This window comes from Phoxinus phoxinus (assembly GCF_949152265.1).
Source record: "Phoxinus phoxinus genome assembly, chromosome: 13".
Lineage (NCBI taxonomy): Eukaryota > Metazoa > Chordata > Actinopteri > Cypriniformes > Leuciscidae > Phoxinus > Phoxinus phoxinus.
This window is the reverse complement of record NC_136888.1, coordinates 3,523,040-3,544,324: the sequence shown is the minus strand read 5'-3', so window position 1 is coordinate 3,544,324 and position 21,285 is coordinate 3,523,040. Positions and strand designations below refer to the sequence as shown.

The following is a 21,285-nucleotide window of genomic DNA, read 5'->3' as shown; positions in this document are numbered from 1 at the left end:
TTGCCAATTAACAGAAATAATCAAAAGAGAAGCACAATCCTGTACGCTGCTCTTCTGCCCTGTAGTTTTGAGGATGTTGTACAGGAAGATGCGCGGTGAGGAGCGATTAAAAGATTATTAGGAGATGTAAAGATTAAAATAAACTTCCTCACGAGATGGACTTATCAAAGAAAGAAGTCATGTCCAAGATTGTTTGGCCATATTGCCCTGCACTAATAACAAGGTCGAGAGAAAGAGGAAAAAACAAAGAATAATCACTTTTTTTGGGAAGCTGTTCTACCCTGTGTGAGCAAAATCAATAAGTTTAAGTCCAATGCAATAACATTAAAGGGATAGTTCACTTAAAAATTTTAATTCTGTCATAATTTGTTCGCCCTCAAGTTGTTGCAAACCTGTATGAATGTCTTTCTTCTGCTGAACACAAAGGAAGATATTTTGAAGAATGTCAGAAACCAAACGGTTTCTGGACCCCATTGACTTCCAGTGTTTATTTTCCCTACTATGGAAGTACTGGTCGTTCTTCAAAATATCTTCCTTTGTGTTCAGCAGAAGAAAGACATTCATACAGGTTTGAAACAACTTGAGGGCGAATAAATGATGAAAAAATGTGTATTTTACATTTTTAAGTGAACTATTCCTTTTACTAGCATTTTCGGGGAAACTAAAATCCTCTCGGCGTCAAAATTAGCGGAACAAAAACAGAGGGTTAAATTAATTACATTATTAAGTTTTAATTTACTAAGTGTAAACAAAAGGATTATTGCACTTATACTAGTAAAAATGTTAATGTGTTAAATAATGTCCGTAGTCTTTCCTTCCTGTGACGGGAACGGGAATAAAGCCAGATGCAGACGCTCCCTGTAAGGGTGGAGCAGTGTGTGTGTGTGTGTGTGTGTGTGTGTGTGTGGCTCGACCCCTAAAGTCTCCGGCCAAGCTTGTGCCAAACATCCCTGATGAATTTCAATGAAATGCCAGTCCATTTTTGGGACTAGTATGATTTCATCTTTGACCGACATCCACATATGAGTCATTACGTTGTCATGCGCAAGCTATGGAATAAACACGCTCATAGATTCAAACGCACACACACTTTTTCCAGAGGATCCCCAGTGAGACTGGTTTCCCAGTCCTGCCATCGGATGGGAGTGCTGGGAGAATCATCCATCACACAGCCTAAATAGAGGGCTGTAATTTAATTAGCTGTCGGCCAATTGCATTTCTTGGCTAAAAATACAGCCTGCCAGCGGATGACGTAATGCTGTCACAGAATGGATCCATGCTAAGTAATAGGACGCATTAAAGGGTGCAGGAGACCTCCAGCGCTGCAGAGAGAGGGGTGTGTGTTGAGACCCATGAACACACAGACGTGGGTCCAGGAAGAAGAAAACACTGCGAATCACAAATGCACTTCCTGTCCAATCGATTGCGTAGCGTAACACTGCTTCTTTCATTAATGACAGTACATTACATTTGTGAACATTACAACTAAATAAGCAATTAAATGGCTTTTCTGAGGTAAATTTGACGTGACATGATTGTTCTCGAGCTGTTTTCAAGGTGGAAATGCTGATTGAGCGATCTGTCTGTCAGATCACATTAAAGAACGCCAAAACTACATTCAATGTTCGTATTTCATGATAAAATTGACAGGATTTGAAAGCTGAAACTGTAAATTGTTTACAAAAATTAGCAAACATATTAAAGGTGACAGTTAAAGGGTTAGTTCACCCAAAAATGTAAACTCTGTCAGTAATGACTCTCCCTCATGTTGTTCAACCCGTCAGACTTTCCTTCATCTTCGGGACACAAATGAAGATATGTGTGATTAAATCGGAGTGCTGTCTCACTCCTCCATAGGTTTCTGTTGTAATTGAAACTTGCCGGCCCAGGAAGGTAGTAAAGACAATGTTTATAGAGTGAGTTAATGTAGTGTAATGCTGCGTTCACAGCGAATGCGAATTGAGCGTCAAATTCGCGTATATGGCGTCTAGTTGGGCGCTGGAACATTTTGAATCCAAAGCGAATCCAAAGCGTATAAAGCGAGCGTTTGAAGCGAAATAGACGCGCATTCGAGGCGAAATCCGCTTCTTGTGGGAGGGGCAAGTCGTGCTAGGCGGTTGTGTGTTTGCATGATGGCTGATGTTGATTGAGTATTCAACGAGAGAGTCACCGCTCTGTATTTGCTCTGGAGATATATCTCTGTACATGACAGCTCACTGCCAATATCAGTCGTTCATTTTACATAAAATCCAGTGCTTTCAAAGCATTACATGTTTTCATTGCTTTTTTGTTTTTAGTTTGTTCCAAAAGATGTATATATAATGTAAAGTCATTTATAAAATGTGGTTTACCTTGAGCCCACTTCTTTTTATGTGTATGTAATTTTCCCAATAAAACACATAACTGTATAATATGTTGTTCTTTACAATCCGTATTGTCATTCTTATTTGTTGAATGAGTGACTCTGGGTGAGCCTGCGTGACCACATGACAGCAGTAAGCAGGCTCCTGATTGGTTAACACGGCGTGAACAGACGCCAAAGTTCAGATTTTTCAACTCGCGCGCCAGACTCGCTTCAATCGCGTGAATGCACAAAAAGCACCAAATAAAATCACTCGCGTGTATCGCACCAGGCGATCAATTTACCTTTGGCTAAGCCCCGCCCCCTTTAGTTACTGTTGCTACCTCCGACAACTTCATCTGGGCTCTGGTTTGGTATCAACATGGTTTATGCTGTGACGGCTCTTCCTGCTGAAATTTTATCAAACTTTTATAAAGCAGCAAATAAAGTGTCCGATAGAAGTAGGCAGAAGGGGCTCAGTGTGCGTTCGAAGGCTTTATTCAAGACATACCGGAGAAACGCAAGCAACAACAAGGCATCCAAATACAGGCAAAAGCAACGGTCACAGTCAAAAAATTAACCACCGCATATCCTAATGGAGACGGAGGCTGGGACTAACAATATCAGGAGAAACACTGTTCATACAAAGCTGGGTAGGTCTCTATGCACTTCTATAATCGTTATTATTTACAAAGCAAACGGACTACGCGAGTATAAAGTTGTATTTATTAGCAGCGTGTGCTAGCGTATCAACAATTAGGGCAGAGAACCGAAATCATAACATATACAACTGTCTAACTAGTATAACTTCACAGTAAGGTTAAAAGCTAAATGTATCTTAGAGCAAAAGTGAGCTTGTTGATCTTTCGCTGACTGAGGACGTCCACACAGTTTAATCCAAAGACGACACTTGTCAGTGTTTTACTTCGGTTTTGGGAAGGGAAAAAACGGACCCTCCTCCAACCTCTCTGGGAAACGCGTATCTGTGTTACAAACGCCCCAGGCACAACGTTTAACCATATTTTTGATAAAACTACGACGGTGATAGCCTGCCGAGACCAGAAATATGAGCCGCCTGTGTTAAAGTCAATGGAGCGCTGTGAAAAAGTGTCGGACTCTCTGTGGGAGCTCGTTCTTGGCTGCGCTGTGATTGGTCAATCTACATTCTTGGGCGTGGCTTAGCCAAAGGCGAATTCACCTCTTTCGTGCGAATGAGGCGAAATCGCATCCACTCCGCCGCGTTAAATGCGTCTATCGCGCTGCAGGACCTCCAGACGAGCGTAAGTGCGTCTTTACATTGACTTTACATGGAAATCGCTCGCTCCAGACTAGGGATGCAAATTATTGATTAATTCATTAATCATTAGTTGATAGACCTTATCGATCGATTAACGATTAAATGATAAGCGGCTATTTTCCTGAGAATGTAAATTTTTCACAGTATCAATAGTGTCTTTAACATAAAAAGCAAAATATTGCTTATATACTAGGGGTGTAACGGTACGTGTATTCGTACCGGACCGTTTCGGTACAGGGCTTTCGGTTCGGTGCACGTGTGTACCGAATGACTGAATGCAATATTTTGTGTGCGGAACATAGGTACATTTTCGTGTTTCCACACGAACATATTAAGTGGCGGAAGGCTCCGCGTTCAGCGCAATCCCGCCCTGCAGCTGATTCTAAAGTTTTACCCGTCGTCACTGTAACCTAAACCAATGAAATAGACTGCAGGGCGAAAAAAAGCTTTTCCGCTCTGCGTGCGCCGCCGCACTCTCCGTTCCGTGTGTGTGTGTGTGTGTGTGTGTGTGTGTGTGTGTCGGCCCGCTGCGCTCTCTGCTCAATGTTCGAGTCCGTGTTTGCGCTGCGCGTTCTGCTCTGTCGTTAACGGCCCAAACACTCCAATCATGTACCGATCACGCACTGGAAAAGCAAAGTCCGCTCAAATAAGGTGAAATTTCTCAGTAGTACACTTCTATTTGCTGAGCTGGTATAGTTATATATATTTGAGGAATTGCAATTTATAACAGCAAATTGTGCAATTAATTAGTTCATTTTTTTATCGATTCCCAGCCTTAATTTTTAAATATGAGCAGGCCTACAAGCTGGAATTGGTAATGCTGCACTGTAATCATAGTTATTTATTTATATTTTTCATTAAATTTATTATGTGATATTGGTTTGAGACTGAGAGTATTTTATTTAGTGGAGAACTTTGCAGCAGTATTTTATTTCTTCTTCTTTTTTTATTTTATATATATATATTTTATTATATTAAAAAGTGTTTAAAAAAGTGTAAACAAACTGTTAAAAAAAAGTTTATAGTAATAAACAACCTGCAGTTTAATGTTTGCATTTCTTTCCCTTACTGTACCGAAAATAAACCAAACCGTGACTTTAAAACCGAGGTACGTACCGAACCGTGATTTTTGTGTACCGTTACACCCCTATTATATACTGAATAAAAATGCATGTTATATTGCTCAATTGATGTTTTATTGTAACAGTTGTTTAGGGATGTCAATTTTCACAAATTCCCATGATCGATGGATGAATGTTTCGATGTCATTGATTATTTAATAATCAAATATAATGACTACTATACAACGCGTCACCAGCGCCGCCTCAGATGCAGAGTGTGTGACTGGACGAGCTCTCCCTAAACACACTGAAGACGGCAACTAAACCCAATGCATTCACAACCATTTAATACAATAGTGTTCTCATGTGGTGTAATATGTCAGTCCCAAATTATTCATCGTTATTATTAGTCGTGCATTTCTGTTTGAGCTGCGCGCGCTGAATGAATAGCTAAACTGGAGCACCCTAGCGCGTTATTTAACTCAAAGAAACGCATCCTATATGATATTCATCAGATATATTCAAAATAAACATAATATTACAAATTATTTCTGCACAAAATGACGCGAATGCACAAGTGAACTTGAACTAAGTTACGTGCCATTCATTCAGAATGATCATGTTGTGGACGCGCTCTTCCTGGAGCAACGCGACACGGCAACTAAACCCAAATAATGCACAATGTTTTATTACAATATTGTTCTCTTTATAATGTTATGTAATATGACAGTCCTGCCAATAGTCATTAATAGTCATGCAGTGCCGTTTGAGCCGCGCGCTGAAGCTGATCACGCGCACTACAGCGCTCATTCAAGGGATGCATCCAATATAAGATAAATCAGATATAGATCGGCATACACTAAATAAACACAATATTACAACTTACATTTGCACAAAACAAAGGCTGCGAATGAACACATAAACTTAGTCATAATGAAGGTGTAAAATGGTCCCAAACTAAACACACTAAACGCGGTTGAGCAGCGCACGCGCATGAACCTGCTTAATCCATGATCGAGAAGTTGTACCGATTAAATGTAGTATCCACAATTAATCGATCGTCGATTAATCGTTGACATTCCTACACCAGACGCTCGATTCGCGTTTGGTGTGAACGCAGCATAACAGCGCAGCGCTTCTGGGTTGTATGTCAGAACACAGGCTCACTATTGGCCAGCATCACACGCATCACACACATGACCAGCGTCGGCCAATAGTGAGCCTACGTTCTAACGTTAGAACAACATGAGGGTGAGTAATTACTGACAGAATTGTAATTTTTGGGTGAACTATCCCTTTAAGAGGAAATCTTACTGCAGACAGTAACAGAAAACAGCAAAGATTAAGATATTGAGAATAAGAATCCATATCAGTATCAATTAAAAACTAGAATTGTTGACGATTAGTTGGTGTCCTCACACCTGACATGTTGATCTGTGTGTACATGAAATAGACGGTACCTCCTGCACTATTACAGAACTCGCATGTTCATTCATTGACACGTCTCCACCGTTTTCTCTCCCTTTCTGCCACAGCCGTCAGTGCTCGATAGAGATGAGATTTTCCGTTTGACATGCGTTTCTGACGTGGAAAGCTGATCCTCAGCTGATTTATTTTGTATTTTGACGCTCAAACTCAGTGAGGTTTTTTGCCACTGCAACTTTGCTGTGCGTCGTCTCATTTTATTACGTCAACAACACAACAAAAGATGTGATGGGCCACTCATCACAGAACATGCAGGTAAAAAGGCACGCAATTTAAATCATTACATTTATATCGTCGCAAATTAAATGCTATATTTATATTTTATATTATCAAATTAATAGTTTTGGTCGCAAATGCATCCGTTTTAGCCGCAGTCTGGATCCCTGTAAAATCAAGAAAATTCAATAGAAATATTCACATACTTGCATACATTCACATGAACAACACTGTAAATGATTATTAAAATGACTGCCAGTGATCTTATTTCTGTTGCATATTCAAGAAACACAAAAAAACGGAGCAGTTCAGACAAATATTATAAATTGTAGAATACTAAAAGCTCATAAATAATGTATATTTCCATACATAATGCTGAAATAATTTGATTACCGAGCTTCTAAAGCCAGGCTTGAAAGCAGACATGAAGCTGTTTGTCTTCCCAGAGGGCTTCAGTGTAAGTAAGCAAGTCTAAAACAGTAAATCCCAGCTAGATTTGATCAACGCCACAGGAAAGCTCTGTGCTGGGTAGGGCTTCTGCTCAGCGTAACGACTTCCCGTCTCGTAGATTAAACCCTGAAGACCAACACACACGCTGCAGTCAGCGTTCAACCACAGAGAAACATTCATGTGCAAACCAACAAACCTTCACATTATGAGAATAATAATTCATTGCAAAAATTCACTCAAATTTGTGAACAGCTGAAAAAAAACATATCTTGACTATTAGCTACATTTACATGGACACTTGTTTCTTGTTTGTTGATGAATCCGAATGTAGTTTTTACATGAACGCTAAATAAAGTGATCGGGCTGATGTGCGCTTTTATGTCACAAGCTTTAAATCTGAATAAATTTTTTGACACACTGCACAAATATAGTTTCCCGCTATTTTAGCATACTAACCAATCTACTATATTGCACATGAACTTTTGTGCCGTGCTGCTTATATTTAACAAGCAGTAAAAAAATGCACCTTCCTAATGGCCAAAATAAGGCGTCTGTGGATGAAACAAGGACTGATGGGAGGACGTCACAGTAAGTGGAAGGAAAACTTTTAAAGGGGTGGTATAATGCCCTTTTCACAAGATGTGAAATAAGTCTCTGATGTCCCCAGAGTGTGTATGTGAAGTTTCAGCTCAAAATACCCCACAGATATTTGTATATATCATGTTAAAGTTGTCACTTTTTGAGGGTGAGCAAAAACACACCGTTTTGTGTCTGTCTCTTTAAATGCAAATGAGCTGCTGCTCCCGACACAGGGGGCGGAGCTTCAACAACTCCTGTCTTTTTACCTCTCACACACACACTGAAAATGTATAAAACTTTTATTTTTTTATGTTCAAACTGGAGTCAGACAACAGGACATTTCTGAATGTTTAGTTGATGAATTTATGTAGCTTATGTGTAGTTATCTTCTAGTCATTGGTTAGCATATTCTGTCTTGATAATCTATAATCGTGTTCAGGGGGCGGGGTTTATGTAAATTTTAGGGTTGGTGATGTCACTAACCCGGGAAGAAGCTCGTGTAGTTCCTACCAGCCGTTTGTTGTAGTCCTTAAAAAGCCATTTCTTTAAAAGCAAATATCTCCCTTTGCTTTGAACTTTGAGTGTTGTAACTTTGCAGATGTTGTTTATGCTCAAACAGCAACATTACACACTAACTACAGCTAGAAAAGTGAAATCATAATCAACCACCCCTTTAAATAATACCACAGTCATTTATGATACTTCATTCAACAATAAACACCAGCTCGTTCTTTGCATCACACATCATTACACCATTTCTACAGAACTGTAAAGGTGAAGAGAGACCTCAGTCAGAGAGTGTGAAGAATAGACGCTTCTTGTTCACAGCAAACTCATGCAAACGCTTATATCACATATCAAGAATTAACATGCGTAACGGCCCTGGTTTTACTTTAACATTTGCGTAATGCCAAGCATTCTTGTTCCACACACACAGTTAACAGCGTGGAGTCACAGGATGAGGAGATGACGGGCCAATGCATTTGTGGAGACAGTCAAAAGTCTTCAAATTAAATTAAGCCTTGTAGGTTTAATCAGACTGCATTATATTCAGGTGCAGAGTTAATGTACGGTGGACCAAACTTAAAGTTGAAAAAAAGGAGAAATATTTTAATATAATTTTAATTTTCACAGCATTAAAGAAAATCAAATGGGCCTATTTAATTATACACATTAAATAATATATAAAAAAAATATGTATTAGGCATGAAAAAAACAATCACAAATAATCATCAGCACATAATAATCCATGATCGTGACTTTAAAGTATTGCCCAGTAGTTGGGCAAGCAAACACATCCACAAATCTCTTAATGCGAGGAAGGAAAGGGGAGGAAATGATGCATCCTCTGATAAATCCTGCATTTCCTCCACATTCCTCTCGCTGCGCCTCGCCATGATCACAGCAGGATCGTATAGGACAGAAATATCCGTTTAAAATAGTTTAAAGAGATACTTCAGGATTTAGCATTAAGCTTTGTATCAGTAGAAAACCTGTAGTATTTTCAAATGACCGTGCTTTCCTCCCTCATGTCCCCCTGAGACGAGAGATTTATGTATTTTTTGTCTGTAAAAAATCCTCAGATGACGCAAAAAACGGCATTTTGTGTCATCGGAGGCTTTTTTGGCCAGAGGCGAGAGACTACAGCCAGTAGGAGGCGCTAGATCCGCATGTCTTCAGCCCGCCCATAGAGGCTGAGATCTCACTCACAGAATGTACAAATAGTGTCAGCCATCTTTTATTTGGAAGCTAAGCTAACAGGCTCTTGCTCTGTGGAGAAAACCGAGTAGTAGCGGTGCCGGTTACCATCCTCTTTTTCCCGGACATGTCCAGCCGTCGAGATCGTCCAAAATGTCCGGGATTCGGCTTTTGCTTTCTGCAGTCGCCATTCATTGTTTACACACACACCTTTTGTTTCAATCTAACTGAGTTCATCCCGATTGGTGAATCTGAGTGTAGTGTTTACATGAATGCTAAACAAGTGATGGGTTAATGTGCGTTTTAACATCGCTAAGAAAATTCCCGCTCTTCCGTGAGAGATACGGTGCGTCTCACAGGTGCGTCTCATCAGTAATCACGCCACCGGCCTCGCGCCGTTCTCCCGCGGCCGTCAGTCTCGTCCCGCTCGCCGCAGTAAACATGAGGAACGGCGACTGTAGAACGCAAAAGCCGAATCCCGGACATTTTGGGCGATCTCGAAATCCCGGGCAGACTCACAGAGACTCACTAGTAGCCTAGCCTTGTTGTTTAACTGCACGCTCTTACTGGTAAGCGTGGCTTGGGAGTGGCCTCGTAGGGCAGTGAAGCAAGTGCATTCTGGGAGTTGTTGTCTTCCATCCACATGAGCCACAAATACATGTTCTGGCTTTTCTCAGTCTAGAAGGCTCCAAATTCAAAAATGATTTCACATTTCTACCACATACATGAGCCAATACAAATTCATCTTTCTAGAGGTGAAGTATCCCTATAAAGTCCCCTTGTGGTGAAAATCCAGCTTTTAATGTTGTTTATGTGTCTATGTGGTGTTTTTAATCTGCTTTAAGACAAAGCATGTGTAAGTTCATAAGTCGACAGCATTGCTGAGTATTTTCTGCTTAAAACTGCAGTGAACCAAAGACAGTCTCAAAAACACGGTTTGAAATCGCTGGTGTTTCTGACGTCACACACTACCTTGTAACCAATCAGATCAACGTGTGATCGTCAACCAGTGGATCTCTGAGCTGTGTGAGTGAGTGGAGGCGGGGCTCATTTGCATATTCATAGAACCACGCATATACTAAATGAGGCAAGTTACATTCAAGATATTTTAAGGCATGAAGACATTTTCTTCAAGGAAAAAAACATTTAAAATTTTAATTTTGCTGATCAAAGATGAGTTTTAAGGGTTATTGACAACAGGGGCACTTTAAGACGACAACCTTTTAGTTTCTGGAAAAGTAAAACTATGCTATTCCATACTGAAGTTTGGTCAATTAGTGGTTTTGTCATAAATGACTGATGTTTTTTAAATCAAGTATGAAAACAATGAAAGAATCTGTGAGCAGCAGCAGAAAATATCAGGATGACGGCAACATCCAGGGAACGAGCCAAACGTCCGAAGTCATTTCCTGTTTGCTGAAAGTCCCTCGCCCACGTCACAATTCACAAATCTCCATAGTGGAGAATCTCTATCATCCCTTTCCCTCCATTACAATTCCTCACGACGAACCAAACGTTTGTTCAAGAGGACTCAGTCTCAACTATGTCATTTTGAGCTTGCTTACTTTTTAGGGTTTCCGTTTCACATTCTAATAATATACGCGCTCCCTTCGCCAGTATTAGTGGATGAGTGTGTGTGTGTGTGTGTGTCTTCACTGCCTTAAGAGGGCAGGGTTTCTTTTGGTCTTTTGGCCAGCACTCACATTATGACACACTGCAGATTCTTACTCTATTATAGACTCACAGCATTTGCCACATAGTCTGAACAAAATGTGCCCTGCTCCATTTAAGATGTCTCCACTTACTCTTAAGAAATATTATGATTTAAACAGCACTGCGGAGGGAAAACCAATGAAGGTCCAGCCTCCTGAGGAGGGGATGGTGCTACGTTCAGTCTCTGAAACATGACGTGTGTAGTTTTGTATGATGGAGAGACGGCAGACCAAGACCGTTTTCAAAATCAATTGCAGATGGGTCGTTTGAGCGCTTCACACAGTCTGTGAAAGCAGTGTGTGTGTGTGTGTGTGCTGTGGTAAACTACAGAACGCCAGTGATTCTGGTGGGTCAAAGATTGCGCCTCTGCATAGAAAAACGCTAGAATATAAAGTAAAAAATTCCTTTAATAACATGCTTATCAGGAATAGGCCATTGAGATTACACATTTGACAGTCAAGAAATACAATTTACATTGACAGACAGTCAACACAGATGTGTTTAGTGCTTTAGAAACATGTGATGTCAACCCTCAGTTATGAGTGTAACATTATAGAAATAAAAACGACTAAATTTGTCCGCCGATTATTCAGAATGATATCTGAACAACTAACACCGTGTCCCAACTACACGCGACGTGACGCATTAAAATGCATATTTTCCATGTTAATCAGAGAACCCGTAAATGACTTTAAAAAAAAAAGATTAATAACCTATTTTTAACCTATTATTTTTGTATAATTGTAGTATTTTAAATTGCTTGAAATATGATTGTAATCACTTAGGAAAAGGAAGATACAGAGAAGTCCAACATGTGCAGCACAAATCTGATATATTGGCTTCATAAACTTATAATGAGAACACGACTACAGGAATGCTGTGCATTTTTGTTCGCCCGTTTTTCAGCGCATTAATGCGGAAAGAGAGTTACACTTTCATGACTAGCACAGTCCAGTTCGCTTGTGCATTCACAGCCTTTTGTGAGTTTTTGTCCTAACTAGGGATGTCCCTAAACAAAAACTAAATTTAAATTAAACAAATGGAAACAAGAACGTTCAAACTGTGAACAAACAAGTGTATTATTTGACAAAGATTGTTATAGTAACTCAGTAGCCTATGTATTTTTAATAATGTTTAAATGGTGTAATATTTGTGAGTTTGATTATGTAGCTACTTATCCATTTTCTTGCGATTGATTGATTTTTGACAGGCAAATTTGTTGTCGCTGGAATCTTATCGCGTCTGGTTAGGACTCGGTGTAAAACCTCAGCATTAAACACACCATCTTACATAAAAAGCTAAAATAAGAAATCAACTGTCACCCAGGTCTCAGTCTCCTACACTTGACTTCCTTGCGTTTCTTTTCTGAAGCACATGTTGAGTCAAAATTAAGTAGTGCAGCAGACACACACTCCCAGCCAAATCAAGTACACTTCGAAGTGAGGAACACACTGTTCCTCTGAACTGGCAAATAAAAGCCATCAAGGCCCCGGATCATTAATTATTAAATAGAATCTGCTGAAATGCTGTTTCAGGAAATGAGCACTGTAATCAATGAGAGAGTGCTTTCCTGGCATTTCCATTTATTCTATTACAACATCAAAAACCTTTCGCTGTGCAGGACAGAGAAGAGATGAACATGCGCGACTATACTGAGGGTGCTGAACAAACTTTCTAAAACTATTGCATCATTAGATTTGGCCTAATCAGGAGAGTAAATGTTGAAATTAAGTGTTAATGTATGCGTTTTTGAGTGAAGACCTGTTAATGTTTAATGTTCAGTAATGTTTGACATTTGGAAGAGTTTCTTTTATGTTGAAGTTTTTATGGTTACCATTGAGCTTATGGTTAGGTTGTGGATGGATGTGATATCCAATGATCAATAGTTTTGCTAAAAATATATTTATGCTTGTGCTCTTACTAGTTACAGAAGGGCTTTTATTTGGACAACATAACTGAATGCCAAATGCAAACTTAAAAAAAAAAAAAAACACAAACATATTTTATTCCAACTTGCCATGGGCAACATTTCTCATTTTCATTTAGGCCTAGTTAAATTGATGGACTAAAATAACTAAAACTAACACAAAAATGTATTAAAAAAAACTATATAAACACTACAGACACTTAAAAAAAGCCAAAAAAAAACAACTAAATAACTAAAACTTTAACGATACTAAAATGACACTGACATGGACTTTTCTTGTGTTAAGTTTTATGCAATTTACCGAATCAAAGCCCAATTCAAACAGAAGAGCAGTCAAATTACCGTACTTTTATTAGTCTCGGTCCACTCTTGCAGTTTTAATTACATTTATGCCTATAAAATGTATAACTCTTGCAACTTTGCAAGTGAAGTGAAACTTAGACAAAAGTAAAGTATAATAATGTACAATAGTATATTATTATAACAAAAACAATGTAAAAGTATTATTATTATATTCTAATTGTTTATATATCTAAACAAAACAGTGTAAAAGTAATGCAATTTCTAAAAGAGAAAAACTAAAAGAGGGTTGTGTCAACTTTCAAGTTGAGGTACAAGTCAAAGCAAAGACTTTTTACTCATTTTGAACTCTCAAAATGCACCAAATTGATGTATTTAAAGTCCCCCTGTGTTTGAAAATCCAGCTTTCAATGTTGTTTATGTGTCTATGTGGTGTTTTTAATCTGCTTTAAGACAAACCATGTGTAAATTCATAAGTCGACAGCATTGTGAGTGAGTGGAGGCGGGGCTCATTTGCATATTCATAAAACTGCCTATAAGGCAAGGGTGTCGCATTACATTCAAGCTATTTTAAGGCATGAAGACATTTTTGTGTCAAAATCATAACATTTTGGTGATCAAAGATGAGTTTTAAGGGATAAAATGATTGACTAAGGGGGGACTTTTAACTTTAAAATGAACAAAATTGTTGTTTCCCCTGGAGGGTATGAGGTTCCTATCCCCTAGGCTCATAATATCCAGGGAAAAGCACTGCATTGCTAATGTTTTCCCTGAAAGCAGTGGAGCTAACTTAGTTTTCAGTCCTTTCTGTCATCTCGTGGCCACAACATAATGATGTCCTTACCTTGACAAAATGACCTTGTGGGTACGACAAAACTGTGTGAACCGAACAAGACCCCTTCTCAGTCACCATAAAACATTTATTGTAAACATGTTCTAGCCTAATTCATTTCTACGGCTAATTTTGGCAAGTGTTCAACACTTCTCCCTGCAAGCATTTCAAAAAATGAAAAAAAGTTAATTGATTTGTTTGAAACTATCAGGCTACTTGGACAAATGTCAAAGCAAAGTGAACCCGTTGCACTTTTCCTATTCTTAATTCATATTTTAAATGAACATGAAACTTGTAATGCATTCAAACTAGGGGTGTCACAATATCGTGTCACAATATATCGCAATACAAAAATACAACAACATGTATCGTGGATAGTGACAATATGTATAGTGTTCAGTTCACCCAAAATTTCTGCGTGAGAAATTTTTTACAGAGTTTCAGTGTCAGCACTACAGATTAAACTACTATAATGTTGAATATAATGTATAATAATGCAATGGGGGATATTTGTGTGTCCTGATAATGCCAAATGTCTTTGTTACCAGTAAAAAGTGGCCTACATTATTTTAAATATATCTAGTCAGTGAAAAAGTGAAAGCATTCATCTACAATAATTCTGTATTTTCAGCTTCAGAATGACAAATATTTTTATTCTGGTGTCTCTATTGTCCTGTGCATTGGACTACCAGCACCAAGTCACCTTGTTAACGTTTTTCCCATATGTCTTGGAGTATCGCAGCAATATCATATCGTGAGTTCAGTATCGTGACATGTATCGAATCGTGACATGAGGGTATCGTTAGCACACTATCATTGTACACTCTAGAAAATGCTGGGTCGTTTTAACCCATGTTTGGGTCAAAAATGGACAAACCCAACCGTTGGTTTAAATTATGAAATAAAATGTTTAAACCCAACGGTTGGGTTTGTCATTATTTGACCCAAACATGGGTTGAAACAACCAAGTGTAAATGAAGGACGTGCAGGACAGGAATATCATGTCGAGGGTAGAATGGATTATGAAACATAAACGCCAGAGGTGTAAGGCATCTTTGTCTTCATAAAGCAGGACAGACTGGTCTATCTTACAAGGACAAAATAAAAGTCACAAAGAAGAGTCATTCGACCCCTTTCCTCCAATCACAGAGATCATGAAAACATGTGACGACAGTCATTTGAGAACAATTTAGAGGCGTCTGTTCTTTAATACGTACCAATATATCACAGCAGGATGAAGGGAAAGATAAGTGCCAAAGAGTCTAGAGTCTTATTCAGTCAGTTAACCCTGTCATGCAAGACACAGCTTCTTCATTTCTCAAAAAAAAAATACAAAAAAATACAAATAAAAATCACACAAGGATGGTTTCACCTTCTCCATTAATTCAGAATAGAGCTGCAGAATTAAAGGTGGGGTAATAAAGCGGTATTTGAAAGCTGGTCGGACCGACACAACAACAAGCGTGTAGCCAATCAGCATTAGGGGGCGTATGACGAGAGAGAACGAGCAACTGGGAGATCTGAAAAAAGACTGTAGAAAGAGAGATGCCTGAGAGACATTACAAATGAGAAAAGCTCATAATAATTAACAATTTCAAATATTAACAATGTTCAGCAACGACTTTGAGAAATAACATTGTTATTTTAATTGTTAGAAGATCGCAATCTCGATTCAAACACCCAGGGAATCTTCTTCCTAAATGACAACGATTCGTCTCCGTCTATTAAACCTTTGATACGATCACAGAGATCATTCAGATCTGCGTTCTGACCCAGAGAGAGCCGTTGTCATGCACAGGCTAGATATGAAACCGGTTCTTTTCAACCTCACAGTGTCATTATTTTAGTCTACAAATATTCATATTATCAAAAAGAACTGGGATGAAAGTTTATAGTTCGGTTAAAAAACACTGATGCTTATGGAAGCGATAAATCACCTCTTGAAAATAACTTCAAATAAAGATTGCATCAGTTACATCGACTGTTAAAAAACAATAATTTGTCATCGATTCATTCATTCAAACAATGCGGATTCATAGAGTAATCATGATTAATGAAGTATTTGGAAGAACTGTGATCTCTGTTTGAAAAAAAAAAAAAATTTTGGTTCTCAATTTATCCAGAATTGGCAGATTCCACAATATGTCAAAATATAATTTATTTTTATTTGGCAAACCAAGAGCACAAAGCATCCAAGAACTCGCTGCACTGCTGATCCCTTTAACCCTGTACAGCACGACCTTAACACCGGTTTCACAGACTTAAGCTAGTCCCAGGCTAAAGCGCATGTTTGAGTTGTTTAAACTGAAAGCAAACTGCATTTAAATATCAGTCGTCACTCTATATCTGCCAATAATATATGTGACCCCCTGGATCACAAAACCAGTCACGAGTCGCACGAGTATATATGTGGCAATAGCCAACAATACATTGTATGGGTCAAAATTATCCATTTTTTTAATGCCAAAATTCATTATGATAAAGTAAAGATCATGTTCCATGAAGATATTTAGTAAATTTCCTGCCGTAAATATATAAAACATGTATTTTTGTGAGTGAATGCAGCACAATCGTGAACATAAATGCACAACTTTAAAGGAGATTTTCTCAATGTTTTGACCCAAATGACGGTTTTGTGGTCCAGGATCACATCTTAGTAAGATGATACTTAAGTGCTTATTTTTATGATCAAAGATCTGTAGTTTTAAAACAATACAATGCAATACAATGATGATTAAGAGATGAACAAATAAACCTTCCTCAAAAGCCTGATGATCATATTCAATACTATTGAACAAGTAAACCAGCTTCAGTGCAGTAAGCGTTCCTGTTGAAATATTACTAGTAACAATGTAAAAGTTCATCAGCAAAGCAGAGCAGATTTGACACAGAAAGACTCGTGAAGCTCGAGCTGAAGCAGGACGTTTGTACAATTACTACACTACAAGACTTTTACTTGATAAAAGAGTCTAAACTCTCAGTCAGAGACAGACGAACTGTATTAGATAGTGTGAAAATGCAATGTGTTGATCATTTAGAGCATCGGTTCCCAACAGGGGGGTCAAAACATTTTTTTTGAAGTTTTGAGCAATGAGCATTAAATAAAAGTCCTTAACTTTTTTCTATTCAAAATTTACACAATTTATATAATGAGCGAGTTCATCATGAATCCATTTTCCAATCCGTGTTTTTGTCTTATCCTGAACCACTGGTACTCCTATAATAAGTGTTTACATTGGGACTATTTTACACTGGTTCGGACCGCTGCGGAGTAGCCTAGGACCTGCGTGACTCGTCACAGACGTACACACAGAGAGAAGTAGTTCCGGCTACAATGTTCTTCCGAAAGACGCATTATTCTGTTAATAAACGCAAGTTTATTATCGCTCGCTATAGCGCCAAAAGCGTAAAAAATAAAGCCTCACAAATAGCATGCAAGTATTGAGGTCCCAGACAGCAGTCATTTATTAGCCTATATTCTTTTTATATATATATATATATAGCTACACACCAGTGTGAATATTTTTGTTATTGCATTTCAAATATGGCCAATTTGTAGGCTACCCCTAGGCTTACGTTTTTAAATTACAAAGGCCTACTGATGTTTCTGTTATATTATAGGCTATTATTTGTGCACAAACATATCTGGTTATAGTAAACATACCGTTTGTTTGAAAACAACATATTTTGTTATCCTTGCTGCAAGCTTACAAGAGCGATAATATCATTAAATGTGTAAACTAAAATATTGTCTTGGGAAAAAGGGGGTCTCAGACAAAAAAAGGTTGGGAACCACTGATTTAGAGGCCTCTAAAATGACAGATGTGGGGTTAATGAGCCAACAGACAAACTTTCTCATCACCAAAACACAGTAACGAAGCACAAAGGAGAACAACAGCAACATGTCTGTTCAGCAGGTATCTTCAAGCAGCGTGTTCGGGTCACGAGAAATGAAGTTTCTCTGAGGGTTAATAGCTAACATGTGCTCTAAACCAGCACAACCACACATTCCTGGAGAGTTTACAGGGTTAATGCACGAGCATCATGGGTAACCAGTCCCTAATGACCACGGCTAGATGAGTTTTCTCACACATTTACCCTCAAACAAAGCTGCTTTTTTAACATCTTCGGTCAAAGATGAAGGCAGAGCCACAGGAGGTCCTGGTGTGCCTCATTCACCAGCACAGAAGAAAACAACAGATGTCACAGCTGATGGTTTACAGCAACACGTTTCAGACACTATAAAGTGTCAAGCATTCAAGGAGTTCACAAACACACACCGAACATCCCAGCAACACATGCAGAAAAATGTACGGTAAGTGTGCTAATAATGCAATGGCTCCGCAAAGGAGGATCAGTGGACATGTGTTCTTCATCTTCGTCTTCATGGAGTGGGAAGAGTGTGGAAAACAAAGGCTGTTTTGTTCTATACCTCAACAAACAACAAGATGAACTGCAAGGACATCGCCAGGAAGACACTTTTAATATCATATCTAACCAAAAATAAATATCACACAAACACGTCCATCCATTTAATAATGCAAGAGAATAATCGTCCGTTAAGGGTTTTCCATTAAACGATCACACATCTATAGAACGTGATGTCCGATATAACACTGATTTATGAATTCTACCGGTGGATTCTGATTGGCTTTCAATGTAAATCGCTCAGAAGTTGGGAAGAAATCGTTCTGAATCCGTCATTATGGCTATAGCTGAGGTGTCGCCATCCTCATACACTCTTAAAATTAAGCTTTTTTTGCAGTTATGCCATAGACAGGGTTCATATACTGTAAAATAAAATCCAGGTCTTTCAAGGGCTTTTCAAACACTACTTTTTTTGGTTTTCATCTTATACATCTTAATATCTTTTGAAATTCTAAAAAAGGTAAATAAACTAAAAAAATCAAAATGGTACAAATAAAGTGCAGCACATTAATGACTGTGGTAACTAACCATTGAAAGGTTATTATAATAAATATATTTATTTATTCAAACTGATTTTTTCTCCCATGAATATATGAATATGATTGACCTGAAGAATAAAAACACAATCATGTATACGTGGATATTTATGAGCAATATCACGCTCATAGCTATGCAAAATGGCTGCCGCAATAATTTTGTGTCAAAAGATTGCTTTAATATCAATAAAATTAAGCAATAATTTCACATTTGGCTATGTCTTCGAATAATTCAAGCACTTTTCCCAAGTACCTTTTCATAAATATGGCTGTTTTCAAGGGTTTTTTCAGGACTTCAATTTCAAAAAGTCAAATTCAAGCACTTTGTACGAATCCTGCATATTATAATCTTTTTTTTTATTCTTTAGGTAGCACAAAATCACCATTTTAATAATCTAAAATAACCTTTTTCCACTATAAACAACTGTCCACGAATGTTGAAGGTTCTCAATGAAACCATCAATACTAATAATAATACCAATACTAATAATACCATCAATGCCAATAAAGAGCCTTTATTCACAAGAGTGTAGAATTAGTACGATTATTAAAAAATCCCGATTAATCAACCGAACACGTACAAAATCCTCCTTATCATGGACGAGGCTGTTGAGGATAATGGCCACTTTTGCTATTGTGTCTCAGTTGCAGATAGTTTTAAAATGAACAAATATCAACTAATTAAACAGTCTGGTCGGAATATGTCAGTCAATGAGAGAATGCCTACACTGTGAATCACATTAGACGTCACGCTTGGGTGTCTGAATGCAGTGTATGATGAATTATCAGTGAATAATCATGTGTCTGGCGACCATGAGTCAATGAAACCGCAGTCGGCATGAGCATCATTCGGCCCAGCAAACTCAAACGAAGGGAGGGAGCCGTGTACGTACCAAGTTTCTCCACCAGTTTGAGCATCACCCCGCCGATGTGAATCTCCCCGGTGACTCTGAGAGACACGTCCCTGTTGAGGTCCGTCACGTTCATCTTCAGCTCCCAGGTCCCGTCCGCGTAGCAGCCGTCTGGCATCCGGATCCCGTCCAACGCCATCCTTTAAAAACATCACAAACATGAGGCTCTGAAGTCTGGGAACTCCAGCAACAAGTGCCCGAAGTAAAGCAAAGCTCTCGAGAGTGAGATACAGATCGCTATAGCTAGACAAAGTTTTTGGACATTATAGAGAGCTGGTGATGTTCGGATCTTGAACGAACCGTTCTTTTGAGCTGGTTGAACCCGGTTCATATGAAGTAACCGGTCGAAAATAAATGTGTCCTGCCATCATTACTTGATGACGTAAGGAAACGATTAATCAGTTTAAACATTGAAACGAACTGTCCGAAAGAACTGGTTCGCAGAAATGAATCGAATCACTAATGACACCACATGACATTTTGAGTTAAAGGGTTAGTTCACCCAAAATTTTTAATTCTGTCATTGATTACTCATGTTGTTCCAAACCCATTCATCTTCTAAACACAAATGATATTTTTAATGAAATATGAGAGCGTTTTGTCCCTCCATTGACAGTCTATGCAACTACTACCACTTTCAAAAACGTAATTTACCACTTTATTTACATATTAATCTCCAACGGGCATTCATGAGAGCACCACGTGTTGTGTTGTTGATGCGAGAACAAACGCTGCTGTGTAAATGTGCATTGGAGATTCATATTTTTAAATAAAGTGATCAACTATGTGTGTCTTTTTTGCGCAAACAATGTACTCGTGTCCATACATAAAACTGCTGTTAAACCACTGGAGTCACATGGGTTACTTTAATGATGTCTTTACTACCGGTACCTTTGTGGCTTGACAGTGACAGTGGTAGTTGTGTAGGCTGTCAATGGAGGGACAGAAATCTCTTAGATTTCATTAAAAAGATCTACATTTGTGTTTAGAAGATGAAGGAAAGTCCTACGGGTTTGGAACACATGAGGGTGAGTAATCAATGACTGAATATTAATTTTTGGGTGAACTATCCCTTTAATACCAATGTGCACAGATACAATAATACTTCATCAATGATAAAAGGTGTAGGCTAAATAAACAATAAATCGATTTACTTATAATCTCTTTAGGTATTCAAAGCGGATAAGAGTATTAGAATTACTACATATTAAATTATAATTAAACATTAGATTTACTTTGGAAACGCTTTTGCAATACATTAATGTTTGTCACGTTTAAACTGAATGGAATTGGTATTATTTGAAGAAGTCTGTGTGAACTAAATGCAGTAACCTTAGTTGAATCATACCAGCCGCCTAATTTAATAAACTACAACAAAATATCATACTTAATCATTATTAATCCTAAATATGATATTAAACCTGTAGCTCGTGCGACTAACGGTCAATCTCTGAGCTAGGGCTGGATGACGTCAGACTCAGCAGCCCCGCTCCAAATGCCAACTAAATAAA

The 21,285-nt window shown here is 38.3% G+C and overlaps 1 protein-coding gene across 4 annotated transcripts in view; it reads right to left on the bottom strand.

Moving 5' to 3' along the window:
* Positions 1-21,285, bottom strand: part of fermt2 (FERM domain containing kindlin 2) — an 81,368-nt gene that overhangs the window by 59,542 nt on the left and 541 nt on the right. For all 4 annotated transcript variants that reach the window (XM_079633072.1, XM_079633070.1, XM_079633073.1 and 1 more), the window contains exon 2: positions 19,757-19,914. In XM_079633072.1, the coding sequence (XP_079489198.1) occupies positions 19,757-19,913 (157 nt within the window). In that variant the 5' untranslated portion in view covers position 19,914. The remainder of the gene's footprint in view (positions 1-19,756; positions 19,915-21,285) is intronic.